This window comes from Artemia franciscana, chromosome 19 (genome assembly GCF_032884065.1).
Source record: "Artemia franciscana chromosome 19, ASM3288406v1, whole genome shotgun sequence".
NCBI lineage: Eukaryota > Metazoa > Arthropoda > Branchiopoda > Anostraca > Artemiidae > Artemia > Artemia franciscana.
Genome location: NC_088881.1, coordinates 21,317,140 through 21,337,201, shown reverse-complemented (window position 1 = coordinate 21,337,201; position 20,062 = coordinate 21,317,140). Strand labels below are relative to the sequence as shown.

General features: G+C 37.4%; 1 protein-coding gene across 1 annotated transcript in view; it reads right to left on the bottom strand.

Annotated features, from left to right (window-relative positions):
• Positions 1-263: 263 nt before the first annotated feature.
• Positions 264-20,062, bottom strand: part of LOC136039096 (myosin heavy chain, non-muscle-like) — a 44,114-nt gene continuing 24,315 nt past the window's right edge. Inside the window, exon 6 of the mRNA XM_065722581.1 lies at positions 264-356. Within this exon, the coding sequence (XP_065578653.1) occupies positions 264-356 (93 nt within the window). The remainder of the gene's footprint in view (positions 357-20,062) is intronic.

Sequence of the window (20,062 nt, the reverse complement as noted above, 5' to 3'; positions counted from 1 at the left end):
AACACTTCATTCGGTGAAGCCGGACAAAGGTTGCCGCAACACTTCACGTTGCTCAGGCAACGCAGGTTTAGTTCCTTTTAAGGTTCACACGTTTTTGCCACCAATTTGCTTCTTCGGTTTTGGCTCGTCAGATAAGCTTTTTTTTTACAAGTAGCCTATAATTCAATCGCATCTACCTACTGGATCTAATGGGAAGTTTGTAATTATTTATTTTGTTACATAAATAGAGCATTTTAGTAGAAATTCGCGGCTGTGCCAAGATGTTATAGACGTAAGATGCCAATTGGCTCCGTTTTGGAATTTATAAAGAAGGTAGCCAAAGCCGTCATCTTTGACAAATCGCTGTGCGAAAAGCTCTGGAAGAATTTGGTATTAAGAGGATAACTTTAAATAACTATTTTAAAACTTCAATAAAGCAACAGCTATTACAGACGTACATTCGCCTTTTCCACCACCCAGCAGTGTCTTTTACGGTGATGGCTATCACTTTAATTTGACAAAAAAAGACCTCAAAAGGCAAGTTTGAAGTCCTGAGTTAGAAACATTGGTAGTGGAATATCTTATGTTCCTTAGGGTGCACTTTGTGTAATGTATGATAAGCACTGCTCCTCCAGTACAATAAGACCAGCCTACTCAAGTAGATGGATAAAAAGTAGCTTGCTCTCACGCACAATGAAACAATTCGTAAAAAAAGACGGATAGAATAAATCTAACTGTTCCGCGACAGCCACTTATATCCTGTTTGGTTTTACTATGTAAGAGGCTTGGCATCAAATTGCTTACCTTCCGATCCCACTGGTCAAACAAGATGCAAACTTTAGATGTTGGAGGCTTTGGGCCTAATTAGTTGGAACTTGAACGCAAAAAAAAAATGAATAAATGCCTTTTTCTGAATCTGGGTAAACACATTTCGACTTACAAGGTAGTAGAGATTTTTTGTGACCCATATTTGTTAAATATGTTCCCTTGAAAAATAATTTTAATAGTCACGTCTACCGGTATGTGTTTATCAATCACCACGTTTTCCCGGAAGTGGCTTTTTTCCTTCTTTAGATACTGGTAGACCACTCTTATATGGCCGATTAATTGATGAATCTACTTTGGAATCACCAGATCTAGATACCAAGAATTTCCCTGCCAAAATTCAAGTTTTGTTTCTCCAGAATTGCTAAGACTATTCCCAAGGGCTCAAACGGGAAACCGTTTGAGAGGTAGAAATAGAATATTGACTGACATTCTATTAAAAAGTGAATTCCATGAAAGTGAACTGAAGGACAAGCAGATAACAATGAAAAAATAAGCAAGTGTAACTATAAAGCTTAAGATATTGTTGAACAGCAAAAACAAACTCAGATTCCCAGACTGCCTCTTCTAAGTGCTGGTTGAATCAAACAAGTATGATAGCAAATTATGAATAATATGCGAGAGACCGTATCTTCCGGCAAAAGTTGCTCTCCTTCATCTCCTATAGAGTTATGCGAGAACTAGAAATCGCAAATGGCCGAGACAATACTCCACCGAATGCGGCTAAAAAGGTCAGATATGACCTCGGACTTTACAACAGAGATTTATAACTGCACTTTAGCTATGATTGAAGATTTGAGCTTATCTATTGCAGACAAACTTCTCAAGCATTTGGGAATGCCTTCGACTAATCGTACTGCTTCTATTTCTACATGTGTAGAATGGGATCTTGAACAAAGTTACAATACAATTGATCTATTGTCGTATGTTACAGACCGGGACACCGGGACACAAGGAATATAAATGACGACCGGGACACTCAAAGAGAAATTACAGACCGGGACACAAATGACGACCGGGACACAGGGACACAACTACAACAGGGACGCCTTGGGGCAAAGGGGGGATATATAAATGACGACGGCGACACAGAGAATGTCCGATTAGCAATCAGCAATCTGAATACGGATTGTTGTTCCCATGGACAATTATATGTTGCATGTTCAAGAGTCGGTAAACCTGACAATCTGTTTATATGAACAGACAATGGGACAGCGAAGAAGGTTGTATATTCGCAAGTTTTTAAGTTGTCAGTCTGTGTGTCTGTCTGTGGATCAGGTGACGTCATGTTTCTGTGGCGGCTGACGTCATGAAATTAGTTGTCGTCATTTTTGCTTTGACGGTGACGTCATTCAAGATATTTAAGACATATGTTCGGGTAGAAATCTATTAATGTTTAAGTTTACAATGACTGATGAACTTACAATGGCAAAAGCCGATGAAGATGCTCAAAGAGTCTATGCCAAAAAACTTGCTGTTGATAGAGAAAGTCAGAAAAGAAAGCGTGCCGAGGAATCAAAAGAACAGCAAGGAAACAGGCTTGAGGCTAAAGAACGAAAAACCGCGCAGTTAGATGAAGATCCACCTGGACAGCGAGAGTCAAAACATATCAAAACTGAAAATGATAGCGATGATGATTGGGTTTGGGATTTTGACTTGGATAAACTCATGAATGCCTACCAGATTTTAGTTAAAAAAACAAAGGTTCGGCGATATGTATTTCATAGTGAAGCTGAAAATTAAAGAAGAAAAAGAAAACTGAAAAAAGAAAAAATGTAAAAAACTAAAAAATACTAAAAAGAAAAACACTCAAAGAGAAATTACAGACCGGGACACAAATGACGACCGAGACAGAGGGGATATAAATAACGACCGGGACACTCAAAGAGAAATTACAGACTGGGATACCGGGACACAAATGACGACCGGGACACATGGAATATAAATGACGACCAGGACACAGGTATTTTAGAATATCGTTCAAAGACAAATTTTTAATTGTAAGAAGACCGTTGAAAGAGAAATTTCTAATTGTAAAATGACTGAAGAACCTACAATGGCAACGGTACCACTATCGAAGTAGATAACCAGTGGGTGTTCCATATTCCCCATTATTATCAAAAACATTTAATGCACACATAAACGTTGAATACTGTAACTCCGTAAAGGCAATCAAATACATATGTAAATACGTCAACAAAGGCAGTGACATGGCAGTTTTTGGCTTGCAGTCCGAAATCAAAGATTTTGATGAAATCGTAGAATATCAGGCTGGAAGATACATAAGCAGTAATGAAGCTGTTTGGCGAATTCTTTCATTTCCGATACATGAACGTAGTCCAGCTGTTGTTCACTTAGCGGTACATTTACAGAATGGTCAACGTGTTTATTTCTCGGAAACCAACGTGCAACAAAGAGCCCTGAATCCACCGGATACAAAATTAACAGCTTTTTTTTCGCTTTGCAAAAATGATTCTTTTGCAAAAAAACTGCTGTATACTGAAGTGCCTTCGTATTACACGTGGAATACTAAAAATAAAGTATTTGAACGTCGAAAACAGGGTAAGTCAGTCGACGGCCAACCTACCATCTTCAAAGATACCACGATAGGAAGACTCTACACCGGTCACCCCAATCAACATGAATGCTTCTTTCTACGCCTGCTTTTGGAGAATGTACCCGGTCCGACATCCTTTGAGTATTTGAGAACTGTAAACGATACTATACATGACACTTACCGTAGTGCATGCCAAGCTCTGAATTTATTGGAGAATGACCAACACTGGGATAACTGCATCAATGACGCGTGCGAAACGTCAACCCCAAGTGAAATTCGTGCATTGTTTGGCATCATTTTAACAACTTGCTCTCCATCAGCTCCTACAGAGTTATGGGGAAAATATAAGTCAAAAATGTCCGTAGATATACTCCATCGAAAACAGTTAGAGACGTCAGATATGACTTTTGATTTTACATCAGAAATTCATAACTACACTTTAGTTATTATAGAAGATTTGTGCGTACGTATGGCAAACAAACCTCTTCAGGATTTGGGAATGCCTTCATCTAACCGTATCGCTGCTGTTTCGACATGTGTAGAATTGGATCGTGAACAAAGTTACAGTACGAGTGATCTTTTGTCGTATGTACAAAATAACATTTCCAAGTTAACGTCGGAACAAAAAGACATTTATGATACAATAATGCATTATGTCGATAACAACGTTGGAGAAATTTTCTTTTTGGATGCGCCAGGAGGTACTGGTAAAACGTTTGTGATAAAACTGATTCTGGCATCAATTCGATCAAAAAATGATATAGCGTTGGCAATTGCGTCGTCCGGAATAGCCGCAACATTGCACTTAGCCGCAACAAAATTACTTAATTTTCCCGAAATATTCGTTTTGGTCGACCCATTTTATGGTTGACCTTGGAGACCATCCTCAAATTTCAGTTCTTCAATTTTACTTCTGTTATTGACGGCCAGTGTGGCTTACAAAATAATCTACCTTAAAAAATGTCAGTCTTCGCAAACACTTCCCATCCATGATCTGTAAGTGTCTCAAACAGATCTTCAGATGGATTAGAAATTATAGAGGAGAACCAAGAATATTTATTTACTTTATATTTATGGTAATTAATTTATGTTAGTTATTTATATTATTTATCTATTTTTGTCTTCGATTCGCGGTTTATAAAAAAAAACTGGTAGGAGGGCTTTTTCTGTATTGGAATCAAAATTATCAACACTAAAAAAAAGAATAAATATATACTTTGACCCGATAGCTGATTTTCAATGATCGCTGATAATAAGTATCGTACAGCTCTATGCAGGTGAGTAGGTGTAACGTATTTGGAATAATCATGAACAAGTAAATTTTGAAAATCAAATTTCTGTTTTAAACCCGAAACTAGTAAAAACTAGACCTCCGTTGCCTGACCAACGTGAAGTGTTGCGGCAACTTTTGTCTGGCTTCGCCGAATAAAGTGTTACGAGAGCAACACATTGGTTTAGTTTCTTTGCTATCCGTTAAACGCTGAAGCTGTCAGCCTATCGAAGCTTTTAAAACGTTATGTTCAAAGAAGAACGCGATCAATAATCAAATGATCATAGGCTATTCCTCAGCGTTGAAAAAAACAACAATAACAAAAAAATATCGAAAGAAGGGACTAAATTGGCTTTGCAGCCAGTTGAACTTTATCCTTTTCAATCGTAGACATCATGACGGATGAAAACTTGGAACAATCTATATATCTATCTATATATAGATAAGAATAAGTTGTCTGTGTGTGTGTTTGTCTGTCGGGTGACATCATGTTGGTGTGCTGACTGACGTCATGTTTTCGACTGACGAAATTACAGACCGGGACATCGGGACACAAATGACGACCGGGACATCGGCGCATAGGGAATATAAATGACGACCGGGACACTCAAAGAGAAAGCGACCGGGACACAAGGAATGTTTGATTAGCAATCACCATCAACAAAGCACCGGGACACAAATGACGACCGGGACACGGGGAGTATAAATGACGACCAGGACATAAGTAAAAAAAAAACTAAAAAAAACTAAATAAAAGGTAAAAACTACAAAAAAACTAAAAAGAGAAAAAAACTAAAAAAGAAAAAAAAATAAAAAGGAAAAAAAAATGAAAAATAAAGGAGAAAAACAAAACTAAAAAAAAAAAAAAAAAAAAACTAATAAGAAAAAAAGAAAAAAACTAAAAAAAACTAAAAAAGTAAAAACCAAAAAAAAACTAAAAAGAAAAAAGGAGAAAAATACAAAAATTTATTTCATCTTATACCATTTCAAAAACGAATGTATATACAGACCGGGACACCGGGATACAAATGACGACCGGGACACAGGGAATATAAATGACGACCGGGACACAGGGACACAACTACAACGGGGACGCCGGGGGGCAGAGGGGGATATATAAATGACGACGGGGACAGGGAATGTTCGATTAGCAATCACCATCAACAAAGCTCAAGAGCAATCATTAGAATCATGAGGTATAACTAAAATAACTAAAAAAAAGGTAAAAAACTAAAAACTAATAAAAAACAATTCAAAAACGAATGTATATACAGATCGGGACACCGGGACACAAATTACGACCAGGACAACGGGACACAAGGAATATAAATGACGCCCAGGACACTCAAAGAGAAATCACAGACTGGGACACGGGGACACAAATGACGACCGGGACACAGGGAATATAAATGACGACCGGGACACAGGGACACAACTACAACGGGGACGCCGGGGGGCAGAGGGGGATATATAAATGACGACGGGGACACAGGGAATGTTCGATTAGCAATCACCATCAACAAAGCTCAAGAGCAATCATTAGAATCATGAGGTATAACTAAAATAACTAAAAAAGGTAAAAAACTAAAAACTAAAAAAAAAAGACCAATTCAAAAACAAATGTATATACAGACCAGGACACTGGGACACAAATTACGACCGGGACAACGGGACACAAGGAATATAAATGACGCCCGGGACACTCAAAGAGAAATCACAGACTGGGACACCGGGACACAAATGACGACCGGGACACAGGGAATATAAATGACGACCGGGACACAGGGACACAACTACAACGGGGACGCCGGGGGGGGGGGCACAGGGGATATATAAATGACGACGGCAACAAAGGGAATGGTCGATTAGAAATCACCATCAACAAAGCTCAAGGGCAATCATTAGAATCATGAGGTATAGATCTGAATACGGATTGTTTTCCCATGGACCGTTATATGTTGCATGTTCAAGAGTCGGTAAACCTGACAATCTATTTATATGCACAGACAATGGGACAGCAAAGCATGTTGTATATTCGCAAGTTTTACGTAGTTAAATATATATATATATATATATATATATATATATATATATATATATATATATATATATATATATATATATATATATATATATATATATATATATATGTATATATATATATATATATATATATATATATATATATATATATATATATATATATATATATATATATATATATATATATATATATGTATGTATATATATCTATATTCACAGGTGGGACTTAGGGACACAACTACAGTGGCGCGTAACTAATATGGCGCGTAACGACTTACGCGCGCGGGAGGGCTTGGGGGGCGTGAAGCGCCCCCACTAACTAGGTGTTGGGGTGGCGCAAAGCGCCACCCCAATAGCTAGTATATAAATAAGTTGTCTCTGTGTGTGTGTGTGTGTGTGTCGAGTGACGCCATGTTTGTGCGTCGACTGACGTCATGTTTGTCGACTGACGTCATTATAAGGATTGAGCTGTATGCGTCATGAAGTTGTTTGTCGACTGACGTCATGTTAGTCAACTGATGAAATTACATACCGAGACACCAGGACACAAATGAAGACCGGGACACAGGGAATATAAACGACGACCGGGAACCTCAAAGAGAAATTACAGACTGGGACACCCAGACACTAATCACGACCGGGACACAGGGAATATAAATGACGACCGGGACACAGGGACACAACTACAACGGGGACGCCGGGGGCACAGGCGGGATATATAAATGACGACCGGGACACAGAGATTGTTCGAATAGAAATTACAGACCGGGACACCGAGAAACAAATAAAGACCGGGACACCGGGACACAGGGAATATAAATGACGACCGGGAAACTCAAAGAAAATTACAAACTGGGGTACCGGGACACAAATGACGACCGGGACACAGGGAATATAAATGACGACCGGAACACAGGGACACATCATTAGAATAATGAGGTATAGATCTGAATACGGATTGTTTTTCCCATGGACAATTATATGTTGCACGTTCAAGAGTCAGTAAACCTGACAATCTATTTATATGCACAGACAATGGGACAGCGAAGAATGTTGTATATTCGCATGTTTTAGGGTTAAGGCCTCATTCAAGTGCTGGTCTATATTAATAACTAATTTAGGAAAACAGTTTTCCTTTTCTCCTTCTGTCTCTCTCTTTTTTTGTGTTTGTGCTGTTGCATTGGTGATTTCTCTTTTCATTATATATATATATATATATATATATATATATATATATATATATATATATATATATATATATATATATATATATATATATATATATATATATATATATATATATAATATAGTTGTCTGTCTGTGTGTCTGTCTGTCAGGTGACGTCATGTTTCTGTGTCGATTGACGTCATGAAGTTAGTTGTCGTCATTTTTGCTATGACGGTGACATCATTAAAGATATTTAATCATGAAGTTAGTTCTCGTCATTTTTGCTATGACGGTTACGTCATTAAAGATATTTAAGACATATATGTTCACGTAGAAATCTATTAATGTTTAAGTTTAAAATGACTGATGAACTTACAATGGCAAAAGCCGATGAAGATGCTCAAAGAGTCTATGCCAAAAAAATTGCTGCTGATAGAGAAAGTCAGAAAAGAAAGCGTGCCGAGGAATCTAAAGAACAGCAAGGAAACAGGCTTGAGGCTGATAGAGAAAGAAAAAACAGAAAGCGTGCCGAGGAACTACCAGAGCAACGCGAAAGCAGACTTGCTGCTAAAAGAGAAAGTGAAAAAAGAAGGCGTGCCGAGGAATTACAAGAAGAGCAAGAAATCAGGCTTGCTGCTGATAGAGAAAGTAAGAAAAGAAAGTGTGTCGAGGAATCATAAGAACAGCAATAAATAAGGCTTGCTGCTGATAGAGAAAGTAAGAAAAGAAAGAGTGCCGAGGAATCAGAGCAACCTGAAAGTTATCGCCTGGCATTCAGGTACAGCCCAGTCGATGATTATAGCTTGAGTAGATGTGTTCAAATCGGGACAATGTCTAAAATTTGTCCCTATTGCAAGGCCTTGAAATTCAATGGTGAAACAATGGGAATGTGTTGCGCCTCAGGAAAAGTTAAACTTCCTCTATTGGCTGCACCACCAGAGCCATTGAAGACTTTCCTTACTGGAACTACGTCAGAATCTAAGCGTGTTTTGTCAAAAATCAGAAAATATAACTCATGTTTCCAAATGACGTCGTTTGGAGCCCAAATCGAAAATCCAGATCAATTTATGCAATAATAAAGCAATAATAAAGAAATAATAAAGCAATAATAAAGAAGCGTAACGGTACCACCATCGAAGTAGATAACCAGTGGGTTGTTCCATATTCCCCATTATTATCAAAAACATTTAATGCACACATAAACGTTGAATACTGTAACTCCGTAAAGGCAATCAAATACACATGTAAATGCATCAACAAAGGCAGTGACATGGCAGGTTTTGGCTTGCAGCCCGAAATCAAAGATTTCGACGAAATTGTACAATATCAGGCTGGAAGATACATAAGCAGTAATGAAGCTGTTTGGCGAATTCTTTCATTTCCGATACATGAACGTAGTCCAGCTGTTGTTCACAGCGGTACATTTACAGAATGGTCAACGTGTTTATTTCACGGAAACCAACGTGCAACAAAGAGCCCTGAATCCACCGGATACAACATTAACAGCTTTTTTTTCGCTTTGCAAAAATGATTCTTTTGCAAAAAAACTGCTGTATACTGAAGTGCCATCGTATTACGCGTGGAATACTAAAAATAAAGTATTTGAACGTCGAAAACAGGGTAAGTCAGTCGACGGCCAACCTACCATCTTCAAATATACCACGATAGCAAGACTCTACACCGTTCACCCCAATCAACATGAATGCTTCTTTCTACACCTGCTTTTGGTGAATGCACCCGGTCCGACATCCTTTGAGTATTTGAGAACTGTAAACGGTACTATACATGACACTTACCGTAGTGCATGCCAAGCTCTGAATTTATTGAAGAATGACAGACACTGGGATAACTGCATCAATGACGCGTGCGAAACGTCAACCCCAAGTCAAATTCGTGCATTGTTTGGCATCATTTTAACAACTTGCTCTCCATCAGCTCCTACAGAGTTATGGGAAAAATATAAGTCAAAAATGTCGGAAGATATACTCCATCGAAAACAGTTAGAGACGTCAGATATGACTTTTGATTTTACATCAGAAATTTATAACTACACTTTAGTTATTATAGAAGATTTGTGCGTACGTATGGCAAACAAACCTCTTCGGGATTTGGGATTGCCTTCACCTAACCGTATCGCTGCTGTTTCGACATGTGTAGAATTGGATCGTGAACAAAGTTACAGTACGAGTGATCTATTATCGTATGTACAAAATAACATTTCCAAGTTAACGTCGGAACAAAAAGACATTTATGATACGATAATGCATTGTGTCGATAACAACGTTGAAGAAATTTTCTTTTTGGATGGGCTAGGAGGTACTGGTAAAATGTTTGTGACAAAACTGATTCTGGCATCAATTCGATCAAAAAATGATATAGCGTTGGCAATTGCGTCGTCCGGAATAGCCGCAACATTGCTGCCTGGTGGAAGAACTGCCCATTCCGCTTTGAAATTGCCTCTGAATTTGCATTCCACAGAAGCTCCCACGTGCAATATTTCCAAATCATCTGGGATGGGTAAAGTATTGCAGCAATGCAAACTAATTATTTGCTATGAGTGCACAATGGCATACAAAAAATCACTCGAGGCTCTGGATCAATGCTTGAAAGATTTGAGAGGGAAGTCGAAACCCTTTGGCAGTACATTAATATTGCTTGAGGGAGATTTCAGGCAAACATTACCTATAATACCTAGATCAACTCCTGCAGACGAAATGAATGCTTGCCTGAAAAATTCTCATTTATGGGCACACGTAAAAATATTAAAATTAACTACAAATATGCGTGTCCGATTGCAAAACGATGACTCTAGTCAAACATTTTCAGATCAGTTGCTGGCAATTGGAAACGGAAAGCTCCCAGTAGACTCAATTTCAGGACGTATACAACTACCTGCTGATTTTTGTAATTTAGTGACGTCCAAAAATGAATTGATTGAAAAAGTATTTCCGAATACTCTAAAAAATTATAAAAATAATAAATGGCTAAGTGAAAGAGCGATTCTCGCACCCAAAATATAGACGTCCACGAAATCAACAATATTGTTTTGACCAAGATTCGAGACCAGGCAGTCCTTTACAAGTCAGTCGACACAGTTTTGGAACCAAATGAAGCGGTTAATTATCCATCTGAATTTTTAAATTCCATAGATCTTTCAGAGTTTCCACCACACGTACTACAACTAAAAATAGGCGTACCAATAATACTTTTAAGAAATATCAACCCACCAAAGCTTTGCAATGGCACGCGACTTGCCGTAAAAAAAAACAATGGAAAACCTAATAGAGGCCACAATCTTGACAGGGCCTTTTGAGGGTGAGGCTGTTCTTATTCCTCGCATTCCCATGATTCCAACGGATCTGCCTTTTCAATTTAAAAGATTGCAATTCCCAATTCGATTAGCATTTGCAATTACCATTAACAAAGCTCAAGGTCAATCATTAGAAAAATGTGGTATAGATCTTAATACTGATTGTTTTTCCCATGGACAATTGTACGTTGCATGTTCGAGGGTCGGTAAACCTGACAATCTATTTATATGCAGCGACAATTCGACAGCGAAGAATGTTGTATATTCGCAAGTTTTAGGCAGTTAATTTGTATTGTATCTATCTATCTAAATAAAAACGAGTTGTGTGTATGCATGTTTGTTTGTTTGTAAAAAGACCGTTTGCATATGACGTCATTATTAGGACATACGGCTTTGTATATGCACAGACAATGGGAAAGCCAAGAATGTTGTTTATTCGCAATTTTTACGTAGTTTGAAACACATATATAAAACTATCTAAATTCACAGGTGGGACACAGGGTCACAACTACAATGGCGCTTAACTAATATGGCACGTAACGACTTACGTGCGCGGGGGGGCTCGGAGGGGCGCAAAGCGCCCCACTAACTAGGTGTTGGGGTGGCGCGGAGCGCCTCCCCAACAGCTAGTATCTAATATAATCTAGTTGGTATTATAAAGCTATCCGTAACTTTTCAGGATTAAAATACCATAGATGACACTCTATTAATTATTATGAAACTGCCTTGTTGTTTTACGTTATCGTTGGTAACCGTTGCGTAAACACTTAATTCCAAGTTACACTGAGTATGGGTAGGCTACACCAACTAGCAAAAGTTACAAGCCCCTCTTCACTAAAGATTATTGTTGCCTAACAGACGATTATTACTTACAAGTCCCCTACATGTCTTACCACTGGAACCAACTGGGTCTTACCATCAAATACACAGGAAACAAATAATAGATACACCAAATAGCAAAATTTGCAAACTCCTCACTGCCAAAGATGGTTATGAGCTAACAGCCGACCTTTCCTTACAAGTCCCCTACCTTTCTCACAGTTGGTATCGGCTTATTTTTGATTTCAGTGTGTACCCTACTACTGAAGTTGTCCACCCCTTGGAACTTTCAAACTAGTATATCTCACGAAGGAATTTTTGTACCAAAAAAATGGATGATATACACTTTGATCAGCTCATCAAGAGCTATCGATTGTCCTCGAAAATACAATTCTATTGGTCTTAATTCAAAAGTTGATTTTTTTTTTCTTTGCCGTAGGCCAACTTTCTAACGTCACCACTTAGAAAAGAGCAAAGGATAAGCTCCAATTTCTTTAGCTATGACATAAATTTTAAGGATCAAGAGGTACATCTGATAACATGTCTCTATCTCAATCCCAAGTCTGATAAAACAAATGATAAACCCAGCAGAAATCACGGCAGCACTTTCCAACCCGTGGGAAAATGCCGTTTTTTTTGCTTTTGTAATTTTTTTTCTATTTATCACTCAAAGAATATATGTTAGCAGTGGGGCCGGGTAACTGCCGCATATATTTTACACTTATAGATTTTAGTCCATCTTCAATTTGAAATTGGTGCCTGCCTGCTTGCCTGCTAGAACGGAGCTTTCCACTCGAAAGCAGAAACATGGTTTGATGAAACGAAAGCTTGGCTGCACAACTTCAGATATTCCTCTCTGACATATGCTATGTAACTCCACTTTACTTCGCACACCATAGGCTCTGGCTTGTGGTCAAGCAAAAACCATCTTTTTTGGCCCCAGGCAAGAGTTCTGCGGAGCTTTCCAAAATGTAATGTCATATTCATCAATCCGGCCTGAGGTCCGCACTTTCTGTAAAAATTGCACTGGTTACTAGTTTCCAGTTGCACTCTTACCAGTTTCCAGAAATAAATGGTTCGGCGGCATCCAGATCGACAGAAGAGTAAGAAGATTAGAGCTCCGAGTTAAGAGGATAGCGGAACAACACGATAAAGTAAAAAAAAAACTGGTAGGCAGCAAGATAAAACCAAAATAGGTAGAATCGTAAAAGTATCAAAAGAAAACTCCTACATTGAAATCCAACAGAACCCCAAGGAGAACTATTGATGGCATTGACCACAACCTATAACAATTTAATGTTAGAAACAGATTGCTTACTAAGAAAATTGCTTACTAAGATGCATTTTCTTAGTAAGAGACTAAGACGTATATCCAGCCAAGTGACAAAGGAATCAGCTTTGTTTGGTTTTAGGATATACGTCTATTCCAAAAAGAAAAGTTGGTAAAAGCAAGAGAATTTGTGGATATACGTCTGTTCAACTTCTAAACCGTTTAGTGATTCATTGCAGGGACGTACCCAGGATTTTGCCAATTGGGGTGCCCGAGTAAACTGTCGTTAACCTGGAGTCAAGCTATATTTTAGAATGGAAGAATAAAATAGATTGATACCACCTAGCGAGAATCTGGTATCTATTCCTTTTTCTATCTCTGAGTTCAGCACTTGTTTGGTGCATGAATTTGGCAATAATCTTGACTTTGTATTTATTTACTTTTTAAATAAAAAAATGGCCTCAGGGAAATTATTCTAAGTAGAATGACGATTGCGGGAAGAAGCTTCTTGGTAAAAAATATCTGTCTACATGTTTCCTGATGTTTTTTTTTTTTTTTTAATGAAAGATTGTCTAAGAACTCATTTTAAGGTAATTCCTACAAGCAATCTGCATTTTCTTGTTGCCCGATTCTGAAACTACTATTTTATCCTTTTCTGTTTTACTTTTCTTCCGCTTATTATCTTTGTACAACCATGCCTTCCACTTTGGCCATTTCCTTCTAATGTTCAATAAAATATAGATCAAGCTCTTCTGTTTCAGAACTCGCAAAAAAAGAGATTAGGATACAGCTGCTGTAGAAGCTGTTCTGATTGGTCGCTTGACCCTTCTGTAGTTCATGCATGAAGAAAAATGCATCTTCTAATCTTCTAATCCTCTTAACTTGGAGCTGACTAATATGGTGGTGATATTTTCTCAACCAGAATTTTTCTGGATATCGTTAACTGTTTTTATTGAGGTTTTTCACTTTCCGCCATCCAGCCTATATTTTGGAGCACCTTCTGCCACGTGTAGCATATTTTTGCAGCGCCATCTTTCATGCAACGCATAGAATACTTCACACTACGAATGGTGCGGCACCTGTATTATTTTTGAAAGTATACATTGTCTTGTTGTTTTCTTTGTATTTCATTGCTTTTATTCTTCTATTTTGGTTCTACAGATTGATCGTTCTTGTAGTTGGATTTTCAGTCGTTTTAACTTAGTCTTTATATTCTATTTTTACTCTTATCGCACTCATAATTTTTTTTCTGCCGAAGTTTTCCTCATTGTCATTTTTCGTCTCAGTTTGTTCGTAGTAGTGCACTTCTTTGTTCTTCAAAATTTTTATTTTTCAATTTTTTGTTGGTGCATATGCTTTCAAACTTTACATTGACCCATATCATGAGCATAAGTTTTTTGTCCACCAAATATTTTGTTATCTCTGTAATTTCTTTTTCTTCTTTGTATTGTTCTTTTCTGCTGTGGTGCTTTGAAAAATCATTTTCGTCAGGGTTACCAACTGTTGACGTCCTAAAAAAGAGTGCACACCAAGGCCAAAAAAAAGTGATTTTTGCTCAAAAAGAGTGCAAGTACAAAACTTTTCATGCTCATGGCTGTCGCTGCAGGCGGGTCACCTTTGAGGTATAAAATAGTGCATTTCCAAACAAAAAGTATGCAAGTTAGTAACCCGTCCCTTGAATTAGTTACACTTCTGACGAAATTGCCAACTGCTGACGTTCAAAATGAATGAAAACTTGATTTTCACTCTTCTGTATCCCCTCTGAGGTAAAAAAGAGTGCATCTCGCATCAAAATTATGCAAGGTGGCAACCCTAACTTTCATGTTGCAATTTTTTTAAGGTTCTTTTTTTTTCTTTTCAATTTTCTTCTGACCCTTATAGTATTTGTAAGTAAAATTATATAATAAGTTTTTGCTGTTTTATTTTTTTTCGCAATCTGTTGCTCTTGTTAAGCTTTACTGTTTTTCAAAAATCAGTCATTTGGTAATAAAATCTTTGTAAAAATTACTTTTTTTAAGCCTGTCTCATGGTCTGAAGCTTCTTATCCTTGAAGTATTTTCGACTTACTTTTTTTCAAAGTTTGTTGATCTTGTTCCTCTGTGTCATTTTTTGAAATTCAATCATCTTTTTTTTTCTCAACTTATTGTTCCCATTCTTGTGAATATTCTTTATGAATTTAATTGGTTTCATTCTTAATTTTTATTTTCATCTGAACTCTGCCTTTTTAATTCCTGTTGTTCTTTGTGATGTTTGGGACCAGTGGCGGTTCTGGCCTCTTTTGCACCCCGGGCAAAAATTTTGATTAGCCCCCTTCTCTGCCTCCCATAATTTTCAGGCCAAGTTTTAATAAAAAAATTTATTTATCAATAAATTTTTACCATATTAACATTTTTGAACACAAAATATCACAAGAAACATTTAAATTAATTAAATTCGGTCTACTTGCTTTTATTTTTAAGAAATGATGATGAAGATATGGGAAAAATAAAAAACTTGTTAATTAGGCTCATTCTTGTTTTTATAATCTCAGCTGTTTCGATATATGGGTTTGTGAATGATTTTTTTTTTCCGTCTGTTAAAGGAAAAAAACCGAAAATATCTAGAATTAGAAAGGAATGAAGATTTAATCATCTTCATAGAGTAAAAAAATATATATTATATATATATATATATATATATATATATATATATATATATATATATATATATATATATATATATATATATATATATATATATATATATATATATATAATGCGCTATCTAGAGTGCAAAGCGACTTTCACACTATGTACGTAATGTCCTATGCTAAAAGGAAAGTTACGCTACGTCTAATATAGGCTAATATTACACTTAAAAATGACCTTTCGCGCTAGAGAAACGTAGAAATTTGTAAAACCATTATAATTATCGTCTAAAGTCATCACAGTCGTGACAAGCAAACTATTCAAAAACTGAAAATATTGAACAAGGATTGAAAATTAAACTCCGATCAAGCGGGAAAGTTCGTTAATTTATTTTCAAAATTTATTAAATACTAACCCCGAAACTCTATGTTGTTCTTATTATGTTGACTTTTTCATGACGTAACATAAGCATACGCAACATGAAATACTATAGGGAGCCGAAGGTCACTTGGAACTGCCTATGATGCCGACAAAAGTTGTTCCGTAAGATTACAGAACATGACATAAAGTCTTTAGCTTTTTATGGCACTTAGTATTAAACAAGTGACATATTGTGATCACAAATTCTGTCGGTCTGTCTGTCTGTCTGTCTGTCGGTCCAGATCGGTGGCATAGGAAAAAAAAAACAAACAAAAAAAAACATAAAAAACCGGTAAAAAACCAAAGTAAACGAAAAAAAATACCCTACATAAATTAATATTAGTAATAAAGTACAGCTTAAAATGAATAGAAATTCTCACACACAAGAGTTAAACACTTAGGAAGTAAATTTTGATATAACGCTCCTATGTCCCAATATCGTCAATGCTCAAAAATTGAGGGAGGAACATACTAGTCAAAATATCGGGGAGGGTACGGACAAATCTGTAATTGTTTAATGAAAACACATAAAAAGACACTTTTCTCAGTGAAATTAACCCTCCGTCACAAAATTTTCAGCTATTTTTCAGAATGAAAAGAGCGTAAAAAATTTAGCTGTAATCTCGTGTTCCTCCACGATAAAGCCCATGTCAGGTCATGGTCCCTTTCTTGCATAAGGCCCATTGGTTTCAATTCATAGACACTTATGGGAGTATATATTCCAAAAGCTAGGGGGTAAACTTGTTGTCTTTCAATTGTATTGATGAAAATACAAAAAAGGCCATTTTCCTTGAAAATGCAAGCTTTGTTTTAATTTGCAAGCAATTTAACTGTTGTTTTTATTTGATAGTTTTTCCTAAAAGTATTTAAAATTAACTTAAACTTATCTCTACGAAAAATATCCTGAAATGTATTTCCTGTCTCCCAACCGTCACTGCTTTTTTTGTGTCTCCCCCCCCCGCCCCTGGAAAATTTTCCACCGGCACCCTTGGATTTAACAGCCTCGTTTGGTCGAACCACATCTGGCTGATTTATTAATTGATTATATTATTCGATTGTAATAACCTCATCATTTTCTACCATTGATAATCGGCATTGTACGCATAACAAATTACGGTTTTTAAAACGATTACTTTTTGTTATGCCAGCACAAGCTGGGTGCAACCAAGTATTGTAGTTAAAACACTGGAATGAACCAATTCCATATTTTCTGTAGAATTTGTTACAAGAATGGGATATTCTAGGGCTAAGGAACAAAAACAAGACAAAGATCTTAAATTGGAAGCTATACCAAAGGCCGCCCACAAGCGTTGCCCAAGTAAGGACGACGCGGGCACAATATATTTTTTTTATGGTCTTAGACCAGGGCACTTTGTATCAAAGGAGTTGTTGTAGAAACTTGAAAAGGACTCATTAGATTGGAAATTGAAATGGCTAGTGCCCTTTTTAATAGTCAAAAGTGACTGGAGGGCAACTATCCCCCTCCCAGCCCCACTCTTTTCCAAACACATCCAATCAAAATTATGAGCTATGCTTTTTGTTCAAAGTAGTCTAAAGGTTCAGAAATCATGAATTTTAGAATGGCAATACCCCTACAGTCCTCAGGGTAAGGGTTGTAAGTTATGACAAGGGCCGTATTTGGCTCATATAAAAAAAGTAATCGTATAAATTTCTGAGAGGGCTCATTTGATTTACGGTCAGAAGTTTTAGTACCCTATTCGAGATTCAGAGTGATCGTGGGTTGACACCACCCCACACCTAGTATTTCCCGATTTGCATCTGATAGAAATTTTGAGCAGACGATTTGACGCCTTAGCAACCTCAAAAAGAGCTCATTGGATTGGAAAATTATGTCTTTGAGGATGACACCCCCCTCCCCCAGAGTCCTAAGGGCAAGGGCTGTAAATTATGGCTTGGGGGCATATAATGTATATATAGAAAGGGTGATCGTATAAACTTCGAAGAGGGTTCATTGGACTGGTAATCAGAAAGTCTAGTGCACTTTTTAAGATTCAAGGTGTTCAGAGGGTGGATAACCCCCAAATCTCGAATTTTCCCGAAATACATTAGATAAAAATTTTCGGATGGCCATTTGTTATCATGAAAACTTCAAAAAGGGTTCATTCTATTAGAAGTTTAAAGAGCAAGTGCCATTTTCAATAGTTGACAGTGATTGGAGGACAACTAACCCCCCTCCCACGCCCACCATTTCCCCAAAAACATCTAATCAAATTTTGAGATAGCCATTTTATTCAACGTAGTTTGAAAGGTCCAAAAATCATGAGAATGTCCTTGAGGATGACAACCCTTGAGAAGCACCAGGACAAGGGTTTTAACTTGTGCCCTAGGGGCATTTAAGGTATATATAGAAAGGTTGATTGGATAAACTTAGAAGAGAGCTCATTGGATTGGTACTCAAAAGTTCTATTGCCGTTTTTAAGATACAGAGTTATTTACTCAAAAGTTCTATTGTCGTTTTTATGGCACTTGGTATTAACCAAGTGACATATAGTGATAGCAAATTCTGTCTGTCTGTCTCTGTCTGTCGGTCTGTCTGTCTGTCTGTCTGTCCCGGTTTTGCCACTTCAGGCACTTCCAGGCAAGCTAGGACGATAAAACTTGGCAGGTGTATCAGTGACCAGACGAGATTAAATTAGTTTTCCGAATTGATTATCTGGGGGGAATGGGGGGCCGGTTAATTCGGAAAAATAGAAAAAAATGAAGTATTTTTAACTTACGAACAGGTGATGGGATCTACATGAAATTTAAAGTTTGGAAAGATATTGTGTCTGAAAACTCTTATTTTAAATCCCGACTGGATCTGGTGACATTGGGGGGGGGGAATTGTAGGGGGGGACCTAAAATCTTGGAAAACGCTTAGTGGAGGGATCGGGATGAAACTTGGATGGAAAAATAACCACAAGTCCTATATACGTGATTGACGTAACCGGAACGGATCCGCTCTCTTTGGGGGAGTTGGGGGGGGGGGTAATTCTGAACAAATTAGAAAACTGAGGTATTTTGAACTTACAAAGGAGTGATTGGATCTTAATGAAATTTGAAGTTTGGAAGGATATTGTGTCTCAGAGCTCTTATTTAAAATTCCGACTGGATCCGGTGACATTGGGGGGAATTAAGGGGGGAACCTAAAATCCTGGAAAACGCTCAGAGTGGAGAGATCAGGATGAAACTTGATGGGAAAAATAAGAACAAGTCCTAGATACGTGGTTGACATAACCGGGACTGATCCGCTCTCTTTGGGGGAGTGGGGGGGAGGACTAATTCTGAAAAATTAAAAAAAGAGGTATTTTTAACTTACGAAGGAGTGAACGGATCTAAATGAAATTTTATTTTTGGAAGGATAACATCTCTTAGAGCTCTTATATTAAATTTCAACCTTTTCCAGTGCAGGGGAATGTTGGGGGGGGGGGAGGCGGAACCTAAACTCTTTGAAAATGCTTAGGTTGGAGGGATCGGGATGAAACTTGGTGGGAAAAATAAGCACAAGTCCTAAATACGGGATTGACATAACCGGAGTTGATATGCTCTCTTTGGGGGAGTTGGGGGGGGGGAGGAGGTTAGTTCTAAAAAATTAGAAAAGTGAGGTATTTTTAACTTGCGAATGAGTGATCGTATCTTAATAAAATTTCATATTTAGAAGGACATCGAAACTCAGATCTCTTATTTTTCATCCCGACTGGGTTTAGTTTCATTAGGGAGGGGGGGGGGACCGAAAATCTTGAAAAACGCTTAAAGCGGAGAGATCAGGATGAAA